Source organism: Heliangelus exortis, chromosome Z, assembly GCF_036169615.1.
Source record: "Heliangelus exortis chromosome Z, bHelExo1.hap1, whole genome shotgun sequence".
In the NCBI taxonomy this organism is placed as follows: Eukaryota; Metazoa; Chordata; class Aves; order Apodiformes; family Trochilidae; genus Heliangelus; species Heliangelus exortis.
The window spans coordinates 46793179-46820094 of NC_092454.1; the positions used below are offsets into that span (position 1 = coordinate 46793179).

The 26916-nt window shown below is 41.2% G+C and overlaps 3 protein-coding genes across 14 annotated transcripts in view; 1 reads left to right on the forward strand and 2 right to left on the reverse strand.

Annotated features, from left to right (window-relative positions):
• ARHGEF28 (Rho guanine nucleotide exchange factor 28) overlaps positions 1–2023 on the reverse strand; it is a 127616-nt gene extending 125593 nt beyond the window's left edge. For 10 of the 11 annotated variants that reach the window (XR_011723155.1, XM_071729975.1, XM_071729976.1 and 7 more), the window contains exon 1: positions 1957–2023. The gene's annotated coding sequence lies outside the window, so the exon portion shown is untranslated. The remainder of the gene's footprint in view (positions 1–1956) is intronic. The other variant, XM_071729981.1, reaches the window with a different exon arrangement.
• Positions 2024–7637: 5614 nt separating this feature from the next.
• On the reverse strand, positions 7638–17900 carry UTP15 (UTP15 small subunit processome component). Its single transcript, XM_071730595.1, has 12 exons — positions 17526–17900; positions 16487–16579; positions 16218–16402; positions 14708–14886; positions 13780–13905; positions 13037–13172; positions 11870–11954; positions 9970–10119; positions 9684–9785; positions 9353–9486; positions 8788–8846; positions 7638–8300 (listed from the first exon to the last, which is right to left on the reverse strand). Exons 1-12 carry the CDS (start codon positions 17613–17615, stop codon positions 8077–8079), a joined length of 1563 nt encoding a protein of 520 aa, XP_071586696.1. The 5' UTR covers positions 17616–17900; the 3' UTR covers positions 7638–8076.
• Positions 17901–18030: 130 nt separating this feature from the next.
• Positions 18031–26565, forward strand: ANKRA2 (ankyrin repeat family A member 2). Of its 2 annotated transcripts, none has more exons than XM_071730566.1 (9): positions 18031–18359; positions 18811–19206; positions 21269–21427; positions 22858–22923; positions 24204–24301; positions 24475–24600; positions 24963–25029; positions 25115–25195; positions 26245–26565. In XM_071730566.1, exons 2-9 carry the CDS (start codon positions 18918–18920, stop codon positions 26298–26300), a joined length of 942 nt encoding a protein of 313 aa, XP_071586667.1. In that variant the 5' UTR covers positions 18031–18359; positions 18811–18917; the 3' UTR covers positions 26301–26565. The 2 variants fall into 2 exon arrangements, with proteins under 2 accessions (XP_071586667.1, XP_071586668.1); XM_071730567.1 differs by lacking the exon at positions 26245–26565 and adding an exon at positions 25820–26157.
• Positions 26566–26916: the final 351 nt, after the last annotated feature.

The window sequence follows — 26916 nt, forward strand, 5'->3', positions numbered from 1 at the left end:
CCTGCATGAACAGCTAGAATAGCACAACAGAACTACAGCCTTTAAGAGAAAGAAATAAATTTTAGATACCAAAACTCATGAGATAAAATTCTCGTATTTATAAAAGCAGCTTACATTGAGGATGACTACTCCACCTCACAATCCTCTTCTAATCATTAATGCAGAGTGTTTTAATGATGCTAAGGCTGAAATATACAACTCACACTTGTAAACTAGTCAATAGAAAAACCTGTAATTTTTTTAAAATGCTGTAAATCTTGAAGAATTGCAGGAAATGAGATTGACAAAAATTATACAAATATTCCAGAGGCAGGGAGTGAGAAGATGCAACAGATGCAGTAATATTCAAATGCAGAGAGAGAGAGAGAGGGAGAGGAGCAAATTAAGACTTCTGTAGTCTCAGTACCTGGGCACAAACGTGCAAGATGACATAAATTCTCCTTTCTCTTCTAAGTAGCACCCTAGAAGTGAAACGACTTTCTTGTAGAAGGTGCAGAGAATGTGCATTCCTGCTCTGAGATTACTGCACCCCTCATCTATAAACGGGACACTGAGTTGTGCAGGTGCCAAATGACTGATGTGTGGCCACTCAGCGAGCTGGTTTCTGGCTAGCAAATCCAAGTATTGGAACTGAATCTTCTGAATCATTGTACTTACTAGTCACAGGCTAACCTTCCTATGCCCTGGTGCAAATTCTAGTTCAAGGTGATTTATTCTGATCAAAAAGATGCCAGGCCATTTCACACCCCATACCCTTCTGAAACAGCCCAAAAAGGAACTATTCTCAAAGAAACTTCTCCTGAGTAACAGCAGCATCTTCAGATCCAGATGAGGAATACTCCTCCCTGATCTTAAATAACAAAGTGCCTACAGAAATGTCTAATTTAGAAGTCCCCTGAGAAGGCCAACTTGATTTCCTGGTAGATAAGTATTAAGATGCACACACACGATCACTTTCTTTGTTGCCCTTGATATTGCAACACCACTTTGGAAAAATAAAAGCACGCACTTACCCTAAAATTTTCACCATTCATCTTTCATCAAAGATTTTACCCTGTCAGTTTTTCATACTGAAGAAGTCAAAGAATACAGTGCATTTTCTGTCTGTATGGGGAAAATGCCTCTTACTCAAATGCCCCCTGAAATTTTCACAAGATGTGGTACAGAGCAAATTATCTCTACAACAGAAAAAACTTGTGTAATCTCTTAGGCTTTCTATCATATTCATGTATCTTATAGTGATATAGTACACCAATTTTTAAATAGGACCAAATACAGAGGCACGAGTACATCCATAAAAATTAAGGATTTTAGAGCCCCTTCTCTGTGTAAGAACCACTGTGCAGGTTGAAAATATGCAGCTATAAGCTGCACACAGCAGTGTCCCATGAAAATGCTACCAAAAACTGCTTCAAAGGTTGCTTCTCACAATTTTACCCTTAGAAAGTTTTTAATTTCTTTTACATTTTTCACTTGTTAAAGAAGCTAAAGTAAGTAAGCCAAAAAATCCTTTTGCTCCAGCTAAGAAAGGCCAGCACTTCTGAAATACCTTGTCTACTTATGGACAAGAACTGAAAAAAAAAAAAAAAAAAAACCAACCACGAGCAGCTCTCAAAGCAAAATAACGAAAACAAGAAGAAAAACAAACAAACAAAAATCACCACGCATAACATACATGTAGGAAAAAAGTCCTGCTTCTCCTCACTTGGGAACTTGGACGGTACCCGACAGTCCAACAAGGGCAGCGTTTTCCCCTGCTCACAGCACTCAGAACTCCGCCAGCGCCTCACTCCCCGGGGCTCGACGTGCGACCCGGGGACGGTACCGGGCGACCCGCAGCCCGGCACCCAACGCCACCGCCCCGGCGCTCACCCTCCCGCCCCCCGGGGCCGGGACTGTCGTGCAGCAGGTGCCGTCGGGCGGACCCTCCCGCCCCCTGCGTAGCGGCCGCTTTACCTACGCGGGGCGTCCCGGGAGAGGCTCTGCCGATGCCGCCGCCCGCTCTGCCAGGGAGGGAGGCGGCGCTGCCCTCCCTGCGGCCGGGGCCGCGCCTGCGGGAGGCTGGCGGGATGCGCCCGGCCCCGCGGATGCACCGCCCCCCCCCCCCCCCCCCGGGGCCCCGGCAGCCCGCGGGTCCAGGGAAAAAAGCGGCGCTGCGATGGCCCCGGGCAGGGGGAGGCTGGTGCTCGGCTCCGGGGGAGCAGCCGCCGAGCCAGCCCGCCCCACCAGCAGCGGGAGGCAGGGTTGTTTGACGGGGAAAGTAGGAGGGAAGGGAGGCGGGACCCCCGGGAGCAGCCCCGACTGCGCCCCAGAGCCTCGAGGGGGAGAGGCGGCCCCAGCGCGGTTCGGAGGGGAGCGCTGCCCTCTCCCGGCCGGAGCGGCTGCAGGCACCGGGGCGGGAGCGGCGGAGGGGAGAGAATCATAGAACCATAGAATTGGCTGGGTTGGAAGGGACCTCAGAGATGATCAAGTCCAACTCTTGATCCACTACCGCTGCAGTTATCAGACCACGGCACTGAGTGCCACATCCAGTCTCTTTTTAAGTATCTCCAGGGACGGAGAATCCACCACTTCCCGGGGCAGCCCATTCCAATGTCTGATCACCCTCTCCGTAAAGAAATTCTTTCTAATGTCCAACCTAAACCTCCCCCAGCACAACTTGAGACCGTGCCCTCTTGTCTTGCTGAGGGTTGCCTGGGAAAAAAAACCAACCCCCACCTGGCTACAACCTCCTCTCAGGTCGGCATCCCCGCACGGCAGCCGGAGCCCTACCCTTTCCTCCCCGTCGGGCCGCGGTGATGGAGCCTTCATTCAAGAGGCTGCCCACGGAAGGTTGATAACACCGCTGCCCTGTCCCTCCAGGTGTGTTTCATGCGGCAGATCCCGACAGACCACACCGTGTTTTGGCTTTTCAAACTGCTGCAACGACACAATATGCAACTGCAGCTATTCTTCAGCCTTTTCTGACAACCTATTACACTAGTAAAACAGTAGAGCCCTGGAGATGTGCTGAGGGGTTGGTACCCACCAAGCCCCATCTCACTGCCCTGTAACTTAATTCCTGCCCCGCAGATGGACAGCTCACTCCCTCTGTAAACCCCTGCATTTTATCCCAGTGCTATGGGACAAAAAGATGTTTACCCAGGTGCCGTAAGTAATACATGAAAGAATTTGTGTTTTACTGTGAAGGTGTTTTCTTAGTGCCCCAAATATCTGGGAAACAGGAAAACAAAGGTGAATAGAGGACGAGAAAACATAAAGAGAGGTGGATGTGTTCATCCCAGAATTAAAGCTTATCATAGCTTGTTAGAGCTATGTAATGTATATATGTATTATGTAAGCTAATCAGAGCCTCAGTAAAGTCAAAGTAATAGTTTATTGAGCAATGCTACTAGTTTAAAAATGGCTAAGCCTATAATAATTTATCCAAGAACTCAAGGAGTGTTTCTGAGATGAAAGCATGCTCTATTACCATACTTCTTCTCCATCCTGTACTCCTTTTCCATACCCATAAGGACACTTACAGTTCCAGAGTTTTAACCTGAAAATAACTTTACAGTGACACTAGTGACCTCGTTAATTTTAATAACCTGTTTTGACAGTTTAAAAAAACATATGTAGGAAACAGCAACACAACAGACCAACATTTTCCTTAACTGATACTCAAAGCCCATCTGTCACATGTTCAACTAACAGAAAAGCTACAGCCAAGCTGGTAAATAGCACTGAAAGCTCCTAGTTAAGAGCACAAGATCACAACCTGACTTACATTGCATAATAAAAAATTCAAGTTTCTGTTATTGCCTGCTTATCAGATGTCCTTAATGCAATTAACCCCCCTAGTTGACATATCTTAACCCACCTAACCCCATCGTGGTTTCAAGAGGATTTTTAAAAAGGAATTCTAATGGACTGCTGCAACAGAGCACAGCTCATGAAGATACCTCCCTGCATGAGAGAAAGAAGACAGTAAAACCCCATCACCACTCCTTATGTTTCAGCAAGAGTTTCATGGCTTTACACGGTGTGTCCATCTTTAATAATCTGAAACTTTTCACTGGTGTGCTTTGGGTGGCTTTCCACAAAGGCAGGTATCATAGAATCATAGAATCATAGAATTAGCTGGGTTGGAAGGGACCTCAGAGATCATCAAGTCCAACCCTTGATCCACTACCGCTGCAGTTACCAGACCATGGCACTGAGTGCCACATCCAGTCTCTTTTTAAATATCTCCAGGGATGGAGAATCCACCACTCCCCGGGGCAGCCCATTCCAATGCTTGATCACCCTCTCCGTAAAGAAATTCTTTCTAATGTCCAACCTAAACCTCCCCAGGCACAACTTGAGACCGTGCCCTCTTGTCTTGCTGAGAGTTGCCTGGGAAAAGAGACCAACCCCCACCTGGCTACACCTTCCTTTCAGGGAGTTGTAGAGAGTGATGAGGTCTCCTCTGAGCCTCCTCTTCTCCAGGCTGAACAGCCCCAGTTCCCTCAGCCTCTCCTCATAGGATCTGTGCTCGAGTCCCTTCACCAGCCTGGTTGCCCTCCTTTGGACCTGCTCCAGGACCTCAATATCCTTCCTAAACTGAGGGGCCCAGAACTGGACACAGGACTCGAGGTGTGGCCTCACCAGCGCTGAGTACAAAGGTGCAGGGACTCCCTCTGTTGTACTTGTTAGAACAAATCTGCAACTTGAGATTGTAAAGGTAATGCACCAGCTGGCTATGGTTCAACCACGGCTTTGGAAAGCTAAACTGGCAACCACCTTACAGTACTTTTCCTCCACATGCAGCCCCAGCATACACTGCTGGAAGCGTACACAAGGATTGCTTCACTTCATTTGCTACATTCACTGACTACTGAATATAGCAAGCTACCCCACTGCATATTATCCATGAGAAGAAGTGAAGCATAAATGCATCTGCAGCAGCTGTAGATCTTCAGTATTTCTAATTCCAAATTTTCCTAATTGAAAGAGTTACAAAAATAACTAGCTAAGAGTTTAATTTTTATAATTTCCAGCACTAAGTAGTTTACTCTAAGATACCTCAGTTCCAGAGGAAACCACCTCTTGCATTTCCATCATGCAAGCAAGGATTTAAGTAAGCTTTTTGTACATGTTGGGATTGCATGAAGTCATAGAATAATGGAACTGGCAGGGTTGGAAGGGACCTCAGAGATCATCAAGTCCAACCCTTGATCCACTACCGCTGCAGTTACCAGACCATGGCACTGAGTGCCACATCCAGTCTCTTTTTAAATATCTCCAGGGACGGAGAGTCCACCACTTCCCGGGGCAGCCCATTCCAATGCTTGATCACCCTCTTAGTAAAGAAATTCTTTCTAATGTCCAACCTAAACCTCCTCCGGCACTACTTGAGACCGTTATTGCTAGGCCATATTTAAATACCAAATGGGAAAAAAAAAAAAAATAGATGGCAATAGAACATCCTGGAGTCAAAGTAATGACTGTTGCCCTCGACCTGTATGTCACTGGCGTTTCTTTGTGATGTACAGAATGGCTTCTGCTTGAATATATCAGTTCTTAAATATAGCTTAATTCAAAGCATTTGTGATCTGCCAACTACTACCTTAATTATTAAGAATTGAAATGTTTAGGTGAATGCTTAGCTGTCAACATACACATCCAAAAAGTAATGTTACAAAGGGGAAAGCACCACAGGTAAACAGGAAGTGAGGTGTTTTTTTGAGCTTACTAATATTACTGCTACTTACTTGCTACTACTCCTTTTACTCCTCTTCTTCTCATCCCCCCATCCTCTGAGTGACACAGCTTGGAGAAGATTATCCAAGTGAAGTTCTGAAATTGTAGTCTTAATAAGTGCTTATTAAAATAAAATGCTTACTAAAATGAGAAATAATCCTTGCCTGAAGACCAAAGGTGGTGTTAGAAGTTGTGGCACAATAAGTTCCAGAGGAAAAGTAAACCTCATTGAAGAAAAAAAAAAAAAAAACAAGCTACTTGTCATCTTCCATCATAATATATATCATTGTAGCTACAATATAGAAGGATTAAAATAACAACCTACACTTACATCTTTTTACAATACAGTGTGTTTTGGCATTTCCTATATGCCTTTTCCTTCATTTTGAAGGGGACTGTAAATGAAGAAGCACTGAAAACTACTTACGGTGGGGTTTTTGATTCTTTAATTTTGCCTGTTTTTCAGTTGCAAAATGTGTGTGATCTTTGCTGAAATCTGCTATGTAGCTGCAAAAATGTTATCTGAAACAAAAACTGCGTTATCTGGTGAAATCTAATGTTTTTCCATGCAACCTGACTCCCTTACTTTGCAGTATTTCAAACAAGTACAATTATAAAATCAAGTATTTACGAAGATGTGCTTGTGTTGCACAAGCACTGCTAGAACCATTACAAACCTTTTTTCTTTGCTTTTAAATGCAGAGACATGACATTCTGAAGACTGATGATGCCTGTTTGCTGGCAACAGCAATGCCAAGTTCACCATCCAGATAGACTTCTGCCAGGTTGCTTCATCTGGGCTACATCAGAATTATTTTTTTTTTCAGTCTATGAAGGGGAATGTTATATTTCTTTATTCACTTGTTTTCTTTTAAGGGATGTTGCATGCCAGGTTTTTTTAGATGCTTAACTTTTTTTCCTGACACAGCCCTCTTTCACTGCAGGCATGAACACATACTTTTCACACATTAGTTTAAGGGCAGACCAAATACTATTCCTCACTTCTTAACCAAAGATTGTTAATATTTTAGGTGGAACTTGCTAAATTATTCAAGATATTTCTGCACTTGAGTAAATTCCTTTTGCAGAAAATGAGTATTGTACCTCAAATTCCAGGGCTGGGAGGGAAATGCAAGTCACATAAAAAAAACAGGTTAAGGACAAAAGTCTACCCTGTTGTTATCCTACATATGTTGAGCAGCCTTTTGTACAACCATCTTTCCAAACTGTTAACACCCTTCCCCAGCATTCCCTCAAGTTAAAATAAACCACTATCCCAGTATCCAAATACATGCTGGTTACAATGTAGACTCAAATTGCACTACTGCGCATTGAAAGGAATAGAATTCCTGAGTTCCTTTACTTAAAGTATTTTTGCAGTTTGCTTACTTACTACATTAATTTAATTTGAATTAATTTCCCTTTAGAAGTAAGAATTATCTATTTTCTACATAATTCTAGTCCATAAATGTATATGCACTCTAAAAAAAAAATTGAATGAGCCAACTTTTCAGCATTGCTAAGCATATTTCTTCTATTGGACCAAATATCTTGAGTCATTTTTCTGTTTCCTATAAATTCACAGAATCACCTTGGTTGGACAAGACCTTCAAGACCACTGAGCCCAACCATTAGCCTAACACTTGCAAGACCTTAACCATATCCCTTAGTACTATGTCTATAGGACTCTCCAGGATACCTCCAGGTATGGAGACTCCACCATTGCCCTGGCAGCCTGTTCCAATGTCTGATAACCCTTTCAGTGAAAAATTTCTTCCTAATATCCAATTAAAACCTCTCCTGGCACAACTTGAGGCCATTACTTCTTGTCCTATCACCTGTAACTTAATTGAACAGGCAACTAATGGAAGTCTGAAATGGAGACGAAGCAAGAAAAAACAGTGTAGTCAAGGTTTATCAAATGAATACCTGGTTTTATTCATATCTCCAGGTATGTGAGACAGATTATTAATCTTAAATAAGGACAATGAAACATTAGAATTACACAAAATTCAATTATTTTCTTTTAAATATAAACTGAAAATTTTTTCACTATTTCTCTAAATCAATAACTTTGAACTGAATGCACAAAGCACTCCTTCGAAGTTACAGAACTTTGGAATAGAACTTTAAAATTCAATTGTTTGGAAAATATTTCATGGAAAATCTTGACAATGCCTGCCTATCTCTCCCTTTAGTACTTCAGCCTATTAAAAAAACACAGTTTGGAACACAGAACTTCAACATGCAGGGGATTATTTTGAAAGGCTCTATAATAAAAAGTTACCAGAACAGGCCATGTACTTCAAGTCCACATTATGTCTGTTGTGTGCAAATTTGTTACGGCAGAATTCAGTTATTCGCATTTGTTTCAATCATCTTTGTAAGACCATTATTTTGCTTGTCTCCTAGATAAGTATCTCTTTTTTTAGTAAAAGAAGCAAACAGTGTATCCATCATTCCCAAAACTTCTAGCAGTTCCTCTTGATAGTCAATTTCTTTTCCTATGGCTTCCTGAAGTTTCAAGAATTGTCTGTCAACAATTGCTGACTGCCCAACCACAGGATGATAGATGTCTGTAAAGAAGAAAGTCACTTAAGAATCCACACTGTCTATAAAAACATGAATATCATATTAGCTAGTCAGAAATGCATTTAAGAAGTCTGGCACAAGGTCCAACACATCGGACAAATAAGACAACTTCAACATTGTTCTGAAAACAGTATTAATTACTGGTATGTACTCACAGTAACAGAAACAGGAGTTTCTGTTGACCTCAATATTATGACCTCAAATATTATTTTCACCTCAGTGGAGAATCAAACTCACTTGCACTATGTAAGTATAGAAACATGGAGTATCAAAGATACTCAAGAGACCACAAAGAACTTTCTGCAGCTGGTGCAGACTGTGGTCAAAGTCTCTTTTGGATCATTCCCTTGACACTGGCTCATACATATAAAGCACACCCATAAATGTGTAGTTTCTTTAAAATGTATCACTTTCTACCTTATTTCTAAACTAGCTACATGGCTTTGAGAATCTTTTTTGTGTTGTACTTACCAGTGATCATATCTGCAACAGTCACCAGAACAGGAGTAAATCTAGGCTCAATCACACGTCTGCAAAAATAGAAGACACCCTAATTTTACTTCTTTTGCAAACTCCACTCCTTCCACCAAGATGCAGCTTTATCATGCAGGCATATGGACAATTTTTTTCATCATGAAGAGATGTCACAGAACAGCAGTCAGAGATGAGGGTCAAAAAAAACTTCATGTGGTCTTTATCATCCTCCTTTCAGGAACGCAGTGAGGGGCTGTAGGACTGGCACAAGCCTCAGTCCTCCAGCACCTGAATGCAAAAGTTCAATCAAGCAGATAGAAAATAACAGACTGAGGGTAGAATGGCTGGTGAAGTAAAATACACTGCCTCACACCAGCAAAATGTTTTGTGCTAACAGGGAAATTGTTTGGCACTGTAAGTAAAATCCCAGACCTTGGAAACAGAAAGCAGATGAGATTTCACGAGTACTACTGTTCCACTGTCACTGTTAAACTCTCTGGCAAAAGCTATTAACAAATGCAGGTCTCAAAATAGTCAGAGAGAACTCAGGTTAAAATAATACCTTGCTACAAAGGTAAGAAGGAGATTTATTTGCTTCTCATCTCGGCCTGCAAGTGCACTCCTCAGTGTTCCTCTGCGATGCAGCTCCTGCATGACCGCAACCGTAACTTCAGGAGTGTGAAGCCTGATGGGTGGCTGCACAAACACAACAGGAGTTTAGTACCAAAGAAACAGCTTAACACACAGGACAGGGCTGATGTCAACAAAACAGAACCCACTCAAGTTTGACTCCTTTCTAGTTACACGTTGAAATAAAAGTGAGTTTGGCATACAGAAAAATATTTGTGCCAGATCACAGCACGTAAGTCAAGAGACAAACCCCAATGCCTTACCTCCAGCACGGCATCAAGGGCCTTAGAAGACTGGAAGCTCTTCAGCAGCTTGTCATATTTCCTCAAAACATGTTTTGCAGGTTTACTAACAAAGAAATCTTCCTAGAATTGAAAGACCAGCTCAGAGTAAGACAGACATACTCACAATGAACTAGATATATTACTATGAGCAAGCTTACAAGTCTTTTGCCTTCCCCTTCCCTTCTCTTTCGTCAACTTCACACACACAATAAAAGAAAAAAAAAAATATCTGAGTGCTTCAGTATACTTGTTAATTCTCCTATACCTGTTTTGGCATGTAAGTTCTTCCTTTCATATAGGTTCTATATGCTGGTTGTCTCTTCTGTTGAGACTTTTCTTTCCTTTCTTCAGGTTTCCTGTGTTTAACATTAAGTACCCCATTGGTCATGCCTACGACTATGGTTTCATCTTCAGGCTGAAACAAACAAAACAAAGTTAGGAACCTAGTGTTTTGTTTGATGATGGATGTTCTACCATGCAGATTTTTTAATTTTTATGCTTCGTGATAAGGCTCTAACCACAGCATCACAGAGTAACTTAAGTTGGAAGGCACTACTGTTAAAATCCCGTTGTCAAATACCTTGTTCAAAACAGGGATGGCCTCAAGGTGACAATCATAAGCACAATTTTTTAAACCTTTAACCAATATATAGAGCAACTATATTCCTGAGCAATGAAGTAAGTTCAAACGTGCATCAACATCCCTCTGTAAGTATTGTCTGTGACAGGCTGTGAGGTTTTTTCAATGGTGTACAACTGCTTTTGGCTATTACTTGCCACACAGCAGACATTCTTTACCTATGAGAGAGCCATCATAGAACAGCAAGATTTCTGAGAAACAAGTCAAAGTTGTTCAAAATACCAGTCACTGGTGTAAATTTCACCTACACAACAAAGGCTGAATGTATTTGATGCTAATGATTATGGTTTTAAATTATGCACTGGAGAAAAATACTGGTTTCACATATAAAACAATGAGTTCTGGCCCCTTGCTATTAACAGACCAAGCATGCTCACATAAGAGAAATTCCTTGAATTACACAGAAACTACACTCTGATGAGCTAATTTCTCACCTGAAAATGAGTCTGGAGTTTAAAACAGTATTTATCATACACACCCTCTTTTCAGCTTTCTATATGCATCTACTTATGGCTACAGCTGGAAGCACTGCCTAGAACTAGACCAAGCCTTTGGTTTGATCAGTAGAGCCCGTCTTATGTTGATAGATGACCATTTAAAACTAAAGGGGTTTAATCAACAGAAACTAAAGTTTATGTTTCAAAACATGTGTACACAGCTCTAGAGATGCCAAACTACAGCTACTGCAGACATTTAAAGGGTATGCTAGTGGTTTTTGTTCTATACTCTTCATCCCAACCACAATAATTCAACACTCCTTTAGCCACAGCTCCCTAAGGAACAAGGTAGGAAGTGAAGACACCTCCTCCATACACACTTTCCTCTAGGTTCCAGAAGAGCAGGACAACAGTGAAGTAGCAAAGGCAGTGAAGATCCCTCAAAGTCCCTTTTAAATGTCATATAGAGGCTACATAAGAGGGTGACTACATGATGACAACATTGTGTTAAAACTGGTGTCAGCCTCCAGGATTCTGGCCAGAAGCTCACTTATCCACTTGAACTCAAATGTTTATTTTCTGTTTCCAAGACAGTAAGACACATGCTTTGGCAAAGAAGTTTATTTATGCTCATTCTCTCTCCTCTTCCTTTTTCATGCCAACCTGACACCAACAACTTTTAAGACAAGCTCACCCTGCTAGAAATTTCTCAACAAATTAATTACTTCTTTTATCACTGCCACACAAGAAGACTTGCAAGAATCCTGAAATGCAAAAGATGAGTGCAATCTTCATAAAGTCAAAGGACTTCCTTTCTAAACTGAATACTTTCCCTATGATATATACTATCCTTGATAAACACTTAATTTTGTACATACCTAAATGGTTAATATCTGGTATCTCGAGGTATTATGTTTAAAACCTCTTAAGTGAATTTTTTATTGAGGAAGAATATACTCAGCCAGTCTGATTTCCATGTACAGAATTCTTCTGAATAAACAATAGCAATGAAAGCAAAATCAAGTTATTTCAGTGCCTTAAAAGATACCAATAATTATCTTGCCTAGAAAGATTTCTAACATACTCACCGACAGTGCAAGACTGAGGATGGATGTGGCATAGTTAAAGCTGTGGACTACTTTGTAGGAAGTAGTACTGTAAATCTTCACATGCCTATACAGAAGAAAAATGATTGGAACCCCATTACTAAGGCCTTATTGCAGACCCTTTACAGGAATTGTGTTGCTCTCAAATTCTATAGATCATTCAAGCAAAATGACTATTTATACAAAGCATTCTTCAGAAAGGTGCTGGTAAAAGACACACAGAAGAAAGTATTACCCTAACCCCCAAAAACATTTTAAAAGAAAGATGAAAACAGGGCAAGGACAGAAAAAGAAGTTGAAGACAAATGTAGTGAATGAATATCAGACTTCAGCAGTGCTTAACAGGAAACACAACAGTGTTTCTTCAAATCTGTTCTTAAATTTAAATGTAAAGATCTACTGACAATTTCTCAAAGTAAATCCAGAGATATTGTATCCAGCTGCTCTGTAATGATTTGGTTGAAGAAACAAAACAATACATTTAACAAATGTGAAAACAGAGTATTATCTTACAGTAAAAGCATGGATTTTAGTATTGTGAGCAATGAATGACACAAATAGCCACACAGACAGTGTGATCCTTCAACTTATGCTTTGCAATCATAAAGCCTGAGGAAGTACAGAAGGAGGGGAGAGAGACATCAGACCACTGTCATTTTGGACCACTTCATATTTTCTCATCTCTCAGAGACTGAGTACCAGTACTCAGCCATTAATCCCAAAACAAACAAAAAATCAAGGACGTGTTTCACCTGTGCACCTTGGGTACAAAATCTGACACCAGAGACACAAAAGGCAAGGCTATTTAAGGGTATACACCAATGCATTTTCAGTTATTTAAACTATATTAAAGAATAGTTTACAGAGACTGCAATACTCAGTTTAGAGATTCAGAAAAATGAATGCTTATTAAGAAGTTCCCCACACGCATTCCCAGGTGGCACATGCAACCCTTACTGACATTCAGCATAACGAGGAAAAGCTTAATGTATATCACAGTATGTACCTTGGCCTCAAGCAGTTTCATCTCTTAACAGTTAAATGTTTAAGCCCAAAATATCATGCAGATTCACACTGATGTATTGTAACTTTCAAACTGAGAAAGTCCTTAACAATTTAAATCACAACAAAACCAGGATGCATACTAACCTGTCCAGGGATCCTGATAATAATCTTTGTCCAGAGCTGTTCAGGCACAAACAGGTTACAGTTTTATGGTGATTTTTAAGTGAAACTAGTAGTTGTCCCCCCTTTAGTATATCCCAAACTTTGACATATCGACCTCCTGTGAGAAGAAAGCACACGAAACACACCCATACACATTTATACTTCTCTGGAGAAGTTTTAACTGAGTCATACAGTGCCTCCTTCGTAACACAGCTACCTACTCACCATCCCTATCCATCATGACTGCCTCCTGGGACCTGACACACTGCAAGCCTGCTCTTTTTCAGGCTGTTCTACATGCATGGCTGAATGATTCAACATACTCCACATTAAAAATAACCTGAGTTATAGGATTTCTGACACAAAGGCTGAAGCAGATTAAAAACCTTGTCAACACTAATATAAAGATACAGTTCCATCTTTCAAAACTACTTAAGTATCTTAGTTTCTTCACTTCAGCACTGAGCTAATTAAAGTCTGTATATTATCATTAAATTTTTTTGGTTTTTTGAACAACGACAAGAAAATTAAACCAGGCACAAAAAGATCCTTACCTTCCCACAGCCACCACCGATTCCTAAAGAAGATCTTTGAGAAATCCAGCTGTTAAACCACTTACCACTTCATTACCAAATGAAACCACCACACAAGAAAGCAGCAGCTGAAGTATTTCTCAAGTTAGGGACACAGAAAATAAATTTCACTGATTTCACTGAATTTATTACCTGCAGATACCAGAAGCCCACCAGAAGGGAACAGAAGCACACTCTCCACAGGCTGGCCATGGTCTATTGTCATGATACTACTTCTTGTTCGTGCATCAAACAGTTTCACAGTGTGATCATAGGAACCTGTGAACAACACAGTCAATTGCTTCAGTTTCATCACTCCAATTATTTTAGGAACTGAAACAGCTACATCCTGCAATCTAAAGGAGCACCTGACTAACAGAAACAGTTTGAAACCATGCACTTGGAAGATCTTGTAGTTTATCTTAATTTACAGCCTTCAAACAATGTAACATTAGAAACATGTCAGGCCTTAAAGGTAATCTAAGTCGTCATTTTATTTTCCCTTCCATTAATCAAGTTTATTTATAACAATAAATATCAAACAACCTGATGAAACCCAGTCTCTTGTGTCTCCTGAAATACAGAATGCCGTTTTTGGGGATTTTTTTTTTTTGCAATTCACCACAGATTAATAAAAAGCAACTGGTTTCATGAAACTCATCACATAACCTTTAGTTTTTGAGTGCCAGTTTGGGACTCTACAAACTACAACAGAAATAGCATCCTCCACCAGAAACTTGATAAAATACCCCAGTTAATCCAAACTGAAGGTTACATACATTCACAGGATTTCCCTGAAACTTTTCAACAATTCCAATCAGAACAATTCCACTAACCCTACAGGCCCAAGCAAAAAGATGTTAAGCATTAGTCCATTCGTGAGTTTCTCTACAAACACCAGAGTCAAGCTTAAAAAGCAAGCAAAAACAGGAAGCAACAAAGTAGGCACTTAATAGGAAGATATATCCTCAAATTTTAAAATACAATAAACACGATCCTACTGTGCCAAACACTATCTCTCTGCAGTTTCTTCAACCCAAAAGAAGCAGCATCTATTAAAAAAAAAAAAAAAAAATCAAACCTGTTATGAAGACATCCGCATTCACTTTACTTGCACAGCCACATCTGACATAGTCAGTATGTTCACTGAATGAGACAATTTCTGTGCCACTCGGAATATCCCACAGATTTGATGAGTAATCATCACCACCAGAAAATATTCGGTATTTATCTGACAGGAAGCCCGCTACATGAACAGCTCTAGAAAGCAAAATCCACAAAACACAAAGTTAAAATACAGACTTGTTTCTAGACAACTAGCCTCTGTGAAGAGCTTATTAAAGTATTCTAACTTAAAAATGCAAAGTATTTACCCCTGGTACTTGCAAACCTCACTCTGGAGGTTTTCTATTTCTAGGCAGAAAAGGGTCATGCTGAGAAGATGCCAACCTAAGCACTGACAGGTTCTGCCTGAAAGGTTTTACAGCTCTCCTAGAGGCTGATTTAAAAGCTGTAAATTCTGTATTTGCTACTTGGAGGTTTGTCTACTTGCACTGTCCTTTTGAAAAAAATTCCAATATTGAATTTTAAGTATGACAGGGTTGGACACTCTTGTTCTTTAAAAGCACTGTTTAAATCTGTATTATCGCCCTAGCATCCCACTATAGAATGACTTCAACAGAAAACTCAGATACCCTAAATCTTATTATAGTTAACCTAGTGGTCAGGTCATCAGGTAACATCTGTTCTACCACAGACCTCAAACAGAAACACTCCCAAGGTAAGCCTACGTGCTACCCTGTGAAAGGTGCTTTGTTGTTCTTCTATCTACATAAACCACATATTGGTCTTCCATACCACTGCAACCTGTTTAATCTAAGCATTACCACTGCCTTCCCACTGGTGCATCACAACTCCTTTTCCATCTCCTTCTCAACCATGTCCCCAGGCCCCCATCAGACACTCCTTCCGTTTGCTTTTTTTTCTTGTTTGTTTGGTTGGTTTTAGTTGTTTGTCTGTCTGTTTTTATGGAATTTATGCTCTTTCTAGGGTACTTCTTCACTGGTTTTGTTTAGGCACTTTTTAGAACTCTCTTCCTGCCAGCCAAATCATGCTTATAAGCATCATGAGGGTGATCAGGCATTGGAATGGGCTGCCCAGGGAGGTGGTGGATTCTCTGTCCCTGGAGGTTTTTAAGAAGAGACTGGATGTGGCACTCAGTGCCATGGTCTGGTAACCACAGCAGTAGTGGGTCAAGGGTTGGATTTGATGACCTCAGAGGTCCTTTCCAACACGGCTGGTTCTGTGATGGTGCAGTCAGAAGACTATGTCTACACAGCATCTTAACAGACACCTCCCCAAATTAGGAAACGTATTTATCCTTCCATGTGCTCAGTTCACGCTCAGAAGTTTTTAAAAAGCGACCCAAATTCTGAACTGAATTTTAAAATCCAGTTTTCAGTAAGCTCTTCACAAGACAGCTGCAAGCAACACAGATCAACGTGACTCAGATTTTCAGCAACGTGCACAGGAGACGTAGGGGAACACACCAAACAAGCCTATGCACACACAAACACCCCCCCCTGCCTTACTTCGTGTGACCATCAAACTGTCTCAGGGGTGCTTTTCCACTGATGTCAAAGAGGCGAATGCTGCCTTCCTCACTGCCAGCAACCAGCAGATTGCCATCACCTCTGTACGTGGCACAGTAGGCCGCATCTCTGAACCGCGAAAAGGTTTTGATCGGCTCCTGAGAGTAACGACCATAAATGTGGATCTAGCAAAACAAGGAGAGATGAGGCTCGCTCAGCTGACACAAACTGCAGGACAAGAGCTGAAAAGCCTCGGCAAAGCCACTTACCCTGGAGGAGGCTGTGACCGCGTAGTTGTACGGAGCAACCGGGGAGAAGTCGATTTTATTTATGGCACCGAATTCCTTTATCTGGACAGGTGTCTGAAATAAGTGTGATAAAGATCATTAACTGCACATAAACGCACCATCAAAAACGAAAACGGCAACGCAAAACGTATTATTCAAACAGAGAGCTCAAAATCCCATTTAGAATCACAGAATGGCAAGGGTTGGAAGGGATGTTAAAGATCATCTGGTTCCAACCCCCTGCATGGGCAGGGGCACCTCTCACCACACCAGGCTGCTCAAGGCCCCATCCAACCTGGCCCTGAACACTTCCAGAGAGGGGACAGCCACAACTTCCCTTAACAAACCTTCCCTGTCTCACAGTAAAGAATTTTTTCCTAATGTCTAAACTAAATTTCCCCTCTTTGAGTCTGAAACCATTTCCCCTTGTCCTCTCACCACACACCAGTGTAAAAAGCCCTCCCCCTTCAGATATTGGAAGGTTCCTATAAGGTCACCTTGGAGCCTCCTCTTCTCTTGGCTGAACAACCCCAACTTCTTCAGCCTAAGTTCACAGGGGAGGTGCTCCAACCTCCTGGTCATTTCTGTGGCTCTTCCCTGAACATGTTGCAGGAGCTCTGTGTTCTGCTTAGAACAAAGTTACCTTTCAAATACAACTCTACCGAGTTTCTCTTCAAATTCATGCACTACAACTGGCCCATTAATTATGTGTCTTGAAAAAAAAAAGGCAAGCAACCTTAGTCATTCATACAAGTTTTAAAATACTTTGATTACTTGCACAAAAGTAGTAAAAAATAAAATTCTACTCCAGACAACTACGTCTGTTGGGCCAAATTAGGGCACAAGTCCACCTCGTTTCCAACGAAGCTGTTTAACAGGCTTCAGGGCAGAGTGAAGAGAGCCGCTTCTCACTGAAGCCTGCACAAACTGGGAGCCAGGGCAGGGAGCAGAGTTCAGACCCCCCTTTCCCCCCCCCCCCCGGCTGCAGAGTCATCCGGGCGGCCTCAGAGCTGCCTCCTACCTTGTAGCCCCGCCAGTAGACCGTGTCCTGCGTGATCCGCTCCCCAAGCTTGGGGAACTGCTGAACCACCACCGGTTTGTACGTGGCCATGGCCGACTCGCAGAGGGGGCCGTCCGGACAGGCCAAGGCCTGCGCGGCGCCTCCTCACGGAGCGGCGGCGGCCCCGCGTCGCCGAGTCGCGCTCCTGCCTGCGGGTCCGGACGGGGCGGGGATGCTCCGGGAGGGGCTCCGGGAGGGGCAGACCGATCCGGTCCGATCCGATCCGATCGCCGCCCGGAGTGAGGAGGCCCCGGCCCCCGCCGCCCGCCGCCGCTATGGCGACACCCGCGCCTGCCGCGAGGAGATCCACCGAGCACGTGAGGGTAGAGCGTCATTAGGAGGCGACTCTCCCCAGCCAATCGCCACGGCGGCCGGGCAGCCTCACTTCCGCCTTAGGGAGACGCCAGGGGTAAGACGTCACTTCCTTCTCCCCGTCAGGGCAGCGGTCGGCGGGGCCGAGGTGAGGCGGGGCCGGCGGGAGCTGGAGCTGCGGCCGCTCTGCCCCAGGGGACCATGGCGGGGCGGTGGCTGCTGCTGCTCCTCCCCCCAAGCGTCCCGGGAGAGCGGTGGCGCCACCGCAGCAGCAGCAGCAGCAGCTGCTCACCTCAGGCCTTTCGTCCGGAGCCGGCGGCCTGCGGTGCGGAGGGAGTGCTTCAGCAGTGCCCGGGGCTGCCAGGCCGCTCCGCTTGCTGCCGAGCCCGGCCTGGCCTTTGACTTCTCGCGGCGGGGTCGGCAAACCGCGGGTAGTCTGGGATGCTTTGCGGTCGTCTGTCTAACAGAGGATTTGTTGTTTTCGTACGTGTATGACAGAAGCTGTTTCCTCACTCAGGTTATGAAAGGACTCTAGAGCCATAAAGGGCTGTGTGGTCTCTAACTTTTCCTGGAAGTCTGGTAGTTTTAGAGACGAAAGTACTCTTTTCTGTATAGCATCTTCCTGTCTTGGTATAAACATGTTTGGTTATGGTGCGTTTTTTTTTTTTTTTTTTGTTGCAACCAGACTAATACTCTGATATGTCACTTGGGTGAAACTCCTACTGGTTTCGTTATGGAATCTGGCTTTAATAGCCATGTAAAAAATTCAGGGTTTGGTCAACATATTGTGACAGTAGTAAGCCTGATATTTTACCAAGGTTTTGACTATCAAAACAGAATGCCATAAGCTAAAATGAAGCCAAATTTGGTGTATTTTTTTTTTTACGCATTACCTCACCAGAATGTATTTTAACCCGTGTTAATGTGTGTTTAGTTGCAGGTTGTCCAAACATCGGGATCTCTCTAGATACAGCTCGGAACTGCTCCTGGCTGAAAACTATGGAAAAACATTTTGCATAAAACTTCTATGTGACTGACACCATGGCATCTTCTATAAACTTAGACTCTGGAGCCCAGTTAATTGTAGAAGAATGTCCCACCAGCTACAGCCTTCCGCCCATGCCAGACATCAAAGTGGAGCATCAGCTTGACTCTAGCACAGAGGAATGCCCAGCTCAAAGTGTCACCATGGGGATGAAGTTAATTTTTCCCAACAGATTTGATATGAATGACTGCTCACGATTTGTGAAGTCTTTGAATGAGGAGGACAGCAAAAATATTCAAGACCAAGTTAACTCTGACCTTGAAGTGGCCTCCGTCTTATTTAAAGGTTGAACTTCATGGTAGAAGTTGTTACGTGTGGAGTGTGTAATCCTGTTAAGCTGTTATTTTTTTTTATAAAAAAGCTTCTGCCTTGCATGCGCGTTAATCAGTAACAGTTTCCCTAACAGATGTGTTCCCCTAACATATTTACTACACACTTAATGGTTTATTAATATAAAATTAATTTATCCTGGGATTTTTTTAAATCACATTTTAATTTTTTTTTTTAATTGAAAAAGTAGTCCTACGAGAAGTCTCTTCTGTAATTGAAGAAAACCTGATGATTCATGTGAAAAAAAGTTACTTCTTGTGTGTAGCATGTCCTACATGCCACGCATTGCTGAATGTGTGTCTTGACAGAATGGTCACTGTCTGACCATTTCAGCTTCAGCACCTTTCTGCAGCACACTTTATCTTCTCGTTGATATGACAACAGAATGATGTAGGTCAGTGGCTGACTTTCTTTTATCAACATGGCCATACAGAACCTGCAGCTGTGGCAGCAAGTGGCTCACCAGTTCAGCTTCACACTAATTGGCAGGAAATGTTTCTGCAGTTTCCCATCCCTGCAGCTAAGCTCCAGCTGCTGCTGGGCAGCTTCATCTGCACAGAGCTGTGCTTTTTCACAGCTGAGCATACCAGCAGGCAGCAAAATTAGGACTTCTGTCTGTTTCCCTTTAACAGCTGTGGTTTCCAGTGCTTGCTGCAATATTTCAGGTTCTTAGTGTGAACTAACTTTTTCTGTGAAGTTGAATTTGAGCCATTTCCAGTAAGAAATGCAAACACATTGTGGATTTTTATTTCTCTGATTCGTATTTGTAGCTGCGGTTCAGCCACTGCAATTTTCAAACTTTTTTGATTTGCAGGCCCTAACTGCTTACTAGTAGAGCTGAAGACCTGAATGGCTAATTTATACCCATCAGTGACAGGGTTGTTTTTCTGAGATAGTATTTGTGAACCCCTTAGAGTTGTGGGTCAGGAACTGCAGGTCAAAAATCCCTGGTAGGTCTCAAAATTTGATTGTGTGAGCTGTAGCTATATGATTGGCAAACAAAATGTCATTTTATTTTCCACCTGTTACCCTCTACTTCTAATTGGTCCCTGCCTGGAATTTGCTCTTGGGTTTATGTTCATGAAGTTCTCTGGGTTTGTGTTCATGAAGTTCTCTATGGTGTGAATCCAGTATTGGTGCTGCTTGCTCATTATTAGTGCATATTGGCATCAGATCATTTTAGCCAATAATAGAGCTTGATACTTCAATGTTTTTTCTAGTATTTAATCAGTTGGCTTCTCGAAAAATAATTTGGCTTCTCGGTTACTTCTCAAAACCTGCTTCTGAGAATTAGAAGCCAGGATAATTTACGTGTTTTATAATGACATGCCATTAGATTCTAATAGAAAGCTATGAACATTAGAACAAGTGAACACAGCAGCACTGGATAACTTACTGAATTGTGAGTGGTGGCCTGCTCTTGCAACTTATTTAAGTGTGGAATAGCTCTTCCTGCTGGATACGTATTGATAAGGCATTCATAATGCAGCTGTGGTTTTTATCAAGCAGATGTGGAAGAAGTCCTAGTGAAGAAAACCAGGGAAGGTCATCTCCATTCATGCAGTAGACTGGTTATAGAGTGGGCAAAGGGTCAGCTGAGCAGTTACTTGACTACATGGCTAAAAAGAGCTGCCCAGAGCTGCACGTTACTGCAGAGGAGAGTGTCAGTGCAGCAATGCCAAGCTAAGTGGAGCCATCCTACCCAATAAATCTGTGCCACACGTGTTGAAAATCTACACAGAGCCTCACCTTGTTTAGACACCAACTTATCTCTGTGTGAAACTAACCCATACTGAGCCAGTGGGCAAGCAGTGTTGGTTTGTGCCAGAAATTAATACAGCCCTTCGTTCCACTCATGCAATACACAGTGGGAAAAGCAAATGTCACAAAGCTTCCTTAACTTGGGTTTTAAAGACCTTGAGATACTGGTGCTTTCTACTTGGGCTTAGAACTTCTGGCTTTCTTTTAGAGCTCTTAACAGTACTAAGGTCCTGTCTATTTTCTCTGTTAAATGCAGCTGAATGCAACATCCACACTTCTCCTTCCCCGGGCATCCAAGTAAGGCACGTTTATACTCCATCAACTACTAAGCATTTCTCACCAATAAAACAATCGACTACCCTAACTAATAAGCACAGAGGAAATGAAGTGTCTACAACACCTCTGCTTGTAAACTGTAAGTATCCTCCTGACATACTGTTAATAATTACTTTGTGAATGCTTGGCTGATTTTTAGATGTTAGATGCTTGGCTGGTTTTTTTCTGATTTTCTTTCTTCTTTCGTATTGGAATGAATTTCAGTGTATGAAGCAAACATTTGAGTTAGTCTAATTTAATGTGGTTCCAACCATTAAATCACAGTCCACTTGCTCTGCTGTATTCCTGACTGGAGCACTTTTCTCAGGAATTACTCAGTTCTTGATGTAAAAAATAGAAAGATTTTTATGATTCTTTCTAAGCTTGTAAGCTGATGTGCTTTGTATACTTCTTTTCAGAACTTCTGCACCTTTTAAAACTCATAAAATCAGATGACTGGGAAGTGCTACAGATTACTATGATTGTCATGGATCTTGAAAGCCAAGAAGGCAGTATTTATGGGGTTTTGTTACTCTTAGTTGTCAAGAATTTTCTTTACAAATTAGTTCTTTAAAATTTAATTAATCTATAAATTTTTCTATGAAGTATAAGTCCAGTGTTTTCACTGTGTTATGTTTTATGTTTTTTTAAAAAAAGCTGCTCCTATGGAAAGAACAAATCTGGAACTACAACACAGACATCTGAACAAAATGTGCAGTCTTTCTGAAAAAAAATAATGAAGTTTCATGTAGTGAATAGAAAGAGGACAGTGAACATTTGCTTATTCAGTAATCACTGGCTAATTTTGTTACACTGTGCAAAAAATGTTATATATTCCCTCCTGAGCATCTTTCAAACCACTTCCAGGTTGCAATTACAAAACCAAGAGCCTGTGTGGAGTTTACTGTAGGGCCAGATATTTTTTTCTTCATAATCTCATGAGAATTATTTTAACGCTTGGTACATTTTATTAAAAGTAAACATTGAAAACAATTTTTTTTGTGTGTTCCCCTGAAGATGTCCTGTAGTAGATAGTTTTGTGATGTCTGCCCTATTCTGTGTTGTAGTGAGTGTCATGCTAATGGCTTTATTGAGCAGCATGACAATTGTCCTGATGGCATGGGATCTCTTAGATGTGATTTTTAAACTACACAGCCTTAATTTATGAAAAAATGCTTTTTTTTTTTTTGCTTGATACAATTTCTTAATATGATCTTGGGTTGTTGATCAAGCAGCAGAGAAGGGAGCACGTTGCCTTGTAAAGGGTCAGTGTCAGAAGGGTCTTTACTTTCTATAAAGATTTATATGTTGGTTAAATAAATTACCAAAATGTATGAAGCTGTCTGGAAACTGGCTTTCTTTTGGAAACAGTTTCTAAGGCAGTGATTCCAGTTCAGAATATAAGGTGAAACCTACCTATGCTCTCAGATCCAAGTTCTGTGTGGCACAACAGACATCTTAAGCCCAGATCCAAGTAGAGCAGAATGAAAATTAGGGGTGTGTAACATGCTTTTACTTCCCTTTTTGCAGCATTATCAGTCCATCAGCTGGCAGCTCAGGGAGAAATGTTGTACCTGGCCACACGTATTGAACAAGGTGAGGCAGAGGGAGGTTAAATGCTTTCTTTTTTACTATGCTTTCTTTTTTACTTTGAAGCATTTAGACCCTGTTGTGCTTGATTATTTTTCTGTTCTTTTCTTTTTTTTTTTCCTTCCCAAAGCTTATTATTTAAAACAACCCTCAATTCTGATACAAATTGAAGGATATTTGATGTATCAGTCATTTGCTGATGTGGACTATTTTTTCAGATCAGTCTTTTATCCACTCGTTGCTATAATTTGGATTTAAATTGAACACAGGATTAATAGGAACCATTTGTGCACAATTTCTTCCCTCTGCTGCCCAGCTTCATATGTTCTGTGGAACAAGAAGGGAGAATCTGTTAGTTGTACCAGAGAATTTAAATTTTTTTTTTTTTTTAAATTACCTTTGTAATACACAACACATTTCTTTTAATAGTGGTTTTCCAAGTCTCTTTAATCCATCAAGATACAGAGCTGTATTTTGGTAATTTTAAGCTGTAGTTCACACCTGCAGTATAATAGTTCTGCTCATTCTGAGCTGTGGGATAGTCTGTCTGTGTTGTGACATTTGTGTGTCCCTGATATATACATAAAATCTCAACTCTGGATAACATAGTGAATAGTATAGTCATTTTTCATTACAAGTAATAAACCATGCTTTCTGTGTATTTTTGTTGGCAGGTTTACAGGAAAGCAGGTAATGAATTGCCAAGTCTATATACTTTGTAATGAGCCATGTATATGGAAATCATACCAATTACAGAACGTTAGTAACAGTTAGAAATGCATATTATGGTGCTTTGATAAGCATGGGAGTTTTATTAAGTGCTTTGATACTCAAATGGTTGAGATGGACTGCTTTTTTTAAGTCAACCAGTTGTTAAAAAGTTTTCTCCTTCAAGCTGCACTAGAAGTAGACCCTAATTGTTTCCACAAAACACTGATTACATGAATTTCAGGGCAAGTAGAGTTATACCATCTATATTGCTTTACAAGATTGTGTACCATCCTTTATTGAAAAATACACTTTCTACAGTATAATGCAGAATGTACCTCTTTCTTTTCCTACTAGCCCTTCTCTTCCTGCCAAAGATAAAGTCCAGATTTATTTTCTTTCTTCCTCGGACAAAGATATTTGCACCACCATTGGCTCAGAATTTTGTTTTTAAAGTTAAGATGAGAATGGCTTGTAGGACAAAGGCCCCTTCACCATGGATATGTCAAAGTATTTCACCAGTTTAAACAGCGTATTAGTCAAAGGGATTACAAAAATGTTTATTTTTCTTTAAACAGAAAATGTAATCAATCACAAGGATGAAGAAGGATTTACCCCTCTGATGTGGGCTGCAGCTCATGGGCAGATAGCAGTAGTGGAATTTCTCCTCCAGAATGTAAGAAAAAAAACGATTACTTGATTTTAAATTTCTTTGCTTTTTAGTTCAGTTTGCCTTCCTAAATTTGTCAGCGCTGTTACACGCTTAGACATTTTAAAGTTAAGCTCTGTATAAAACCTCGCATTTAAAAAAAATGTGATTAATTTAATATTTTATTATTATTATTCCAGGGTGCAGATCCTCAGATTTTGGGGAAAGGGCGAGAAAGTGCCCTCTCACTGGCTTGCAGTAAAGGATACACAGATATTGTCAAGATGCTGCTTGACTGTGGAGTTGATGTCAATGAGTATGACTGGGTAAGTCATACTAAGCTTGATCTTATGCCAGAGGGTGGTTTGGTCCAAAATTTGAAGTGGCATAGCAATTGTTCTTCTGAAATATCTGAGAGTTTAAAAACTTCTCTAGGGTAAGAGGAATTGGCCCTACTGGTTCTGACTTCTTGGTAAAAAAAGAATTAGACTGATGCTGAGTCCTTGTAGAAGGGCAAGGTTACAGTTGACAAAAGAGATGAAAATTTTAAGGAACCAAAACAGAACCTAATTTTTATAAAACCTTTGAAGTGGCATACTGATACATAGAAGCATACTGGTATGTTAAGGAATTACAGTTGCAGAGTGCTCAATCATTAAAGGTCTAAGGCTCTTACCTGCTTTTGCAGAATGGAGGCACACCCCTGCTATATGCAGTACATGGAAACCATGTGAAATGTGTAAAAATTCTCCTTGGTAAGTAGACTGTCCAAACTGAATTATTAATTATAATGATTTACTAATGGCCAGAAATACGAGTTTCTTTTCCTGTTTTACATAGAAAGTGGTGCTGATCCAACTATTGAAACAGATGCTGGCTATAATTCCATGGATTTGGCTGTAGCCTTGGGCTATCGGAGCGGTGAGTATTGCAGATGTAATTCTTGGATTTTCATTTCAACTATTTTAATATATTACTATTTTATTTATACTATTTATTTTGCTAGTTGTCTAGCAGCTAGTGGTAGCTGCTGCAGTGGCCTTGTAGAGGTTTTGCAGCTGTCAGAAGATCCCTGTTTAAGTCTTTATATACCTAAATGTGTCCACCCAAAATAGTTAGGAGCTTCCATCGTTGTCTCAGAAAGACTGATACCTGGTGAGAAAATGGCACAGCCCAGGACCTGCATCTGTGGGCACAAATAGTGGTGCATAGGGGTGATGCAGCCATCGTCCAGACAAGGGGAGCTGAGCCCTATACAGAGGAGTGTGTATTTTACTTGACAGTGATAAGAGGCCTGCAGCCCCCCCAAGCCCCTCTAGCACTCTCTTGATTGGTGTATGATGTAGGTTGCAAAACCTCCTTCCACTGTCAGAACAGCTCTAGCTCTAGGTTATCTTGGAGGATCAGTGCATTAGGAGAATTGGTGAATTCCTTTAACACACTACCTTCCTTGGTTTTGGAAAACAGAGGAAAAGAAGGGATTCCTCATTGTTTTTCCCTCATACTGCCTCTGTTTTTAAAGTTGTGACATTTCTGCCATTACAGGAATGAACTGAATCCAAAAATAAGCCCAGCACTGCACATGTAGCTCCTCCAAGCAGCACCCTGTGCTTGTGGAGGGGCAGTAACTTCATTAGCCTAGCTACAGAACTGCTTCAGGAGTTCAGTCTCAAAACATTCCATAGAAGTTGTTTTTGCCTAATTTCCCTTTATAAGCTTAAAAATTTATTTCCATCTGCTGTCTATGCAAACCAAAGAACGGGTGATCACTGTCTACCTTATGAGGCGTAACAGCTTTGTGTTATGTGATGCTTTTATTTTCTAAAGGGATGCAAACTCTCTTCCCAGAGTGAGTTTATTCCTGTCTGGGTTTTTTTTATTAAATGATTATACAAGCTGGCATCTACTAAAGCTGTGAAAAAACACTGGACACTAATTAACCTGATTTTTTTTTTTTTCCTCTGCTTTAGTTCAACAGGTTATAGAGTCACATCTATTACAGCTACTTCAAAATATCAAGGAATGATGGTTGGTTTTTCTGTGGGTGTCAGTTCTTCACTTGGGAGATTTAGCCTTGTAATCAGTGACAAGGATTGCCTGTTTTGTAACTTTACCTCCTTTGGAGTATTTGCTGGGTTTAGTTAAGTTTTTTAATATGCTTTCTCTTCTTCGTTGTTCATAGAAATGTGATGTCATCCTTTTCTTAAGTGTATTTTATATAATTTTAGAAGAAAAAGTCAGTTGCCATGTGTGAAAAACTTTGTAAATAAAACCAGTTTCGGTCATGAAAATGTTTACACTGAGTGCAGTGAGTGGCTCTGAGCCAAATGGCCTGCTGAATCACATCATTGATACATATTCACAGGAAGAAGTTTAATTGTTGATGTGTACCACCTCAGTAGATAGATGTCTTTGCTGTTAATATTAGCAAAACATGCATTATGTGTGACTGTTTGCACAGTCTCCAGCAGTTACAACTGCTGTGTCAGCTCTTGGCTTTAACAAGTTTTTTAAGTTGGTAATAAATCCAAGAACTTTGACAGCAGTTCAGTTCCTACCTGATTTTCTTCCACTTGCCTCTGCCTTGCTTTTGTAGTCCTGCAACAAATAGGCCAGAGTGTCCTAAGTAGAAATTTCTCTGG

Excerpts from the sequence above, each read along its gene's own strand:
- UTP15 (XM_071730595.1), bottom strand. The coding sequence starts at position 17,615 with ATGGCCACGTACAAACCGGTGGTGGTTCAGCAGTTCCCCAAGCTTGGG. Across the intron at positions 16,580-17,525 it reads TCTACTGGCGGGGCTACAAG|ACACCTGTCCAGATAAAGGA; the intron begins GTAGGAGGCAGC and ends CACTTATTTCAG. Across the intron at positions 16,403-16,486 it reads CGGTCACAGCCTCCTCCAGG|ATCCACATTTATGGTCGTTA; the intron begins GTAAGTGGCTTT and ends TTGTTTTGCTAG.
- ANKRA2 (XM_071730566.1), top strand. The coding sequence starts at position 18,918 with ATGGCATCTTCTATAAACTTAGACTCTGGAGCCCAGTTAATTGTAGAA. Across the intron at positions 24,302-24,474 it reads TGGAATTTCTCCTCCAGAAT|GGTGCAGATCCTCAGATTTT; the intron begins GTAAGAAAAAAA and ends TTATTATTCCAG. Across the intron at positions 24,601-24,962 it reads ATGTCAATGAGTATGACTGG|AATGGAGGCACACCCCTGCT; the intron begins GTAAGTCATACT and ends CTGCTTTTGCAG.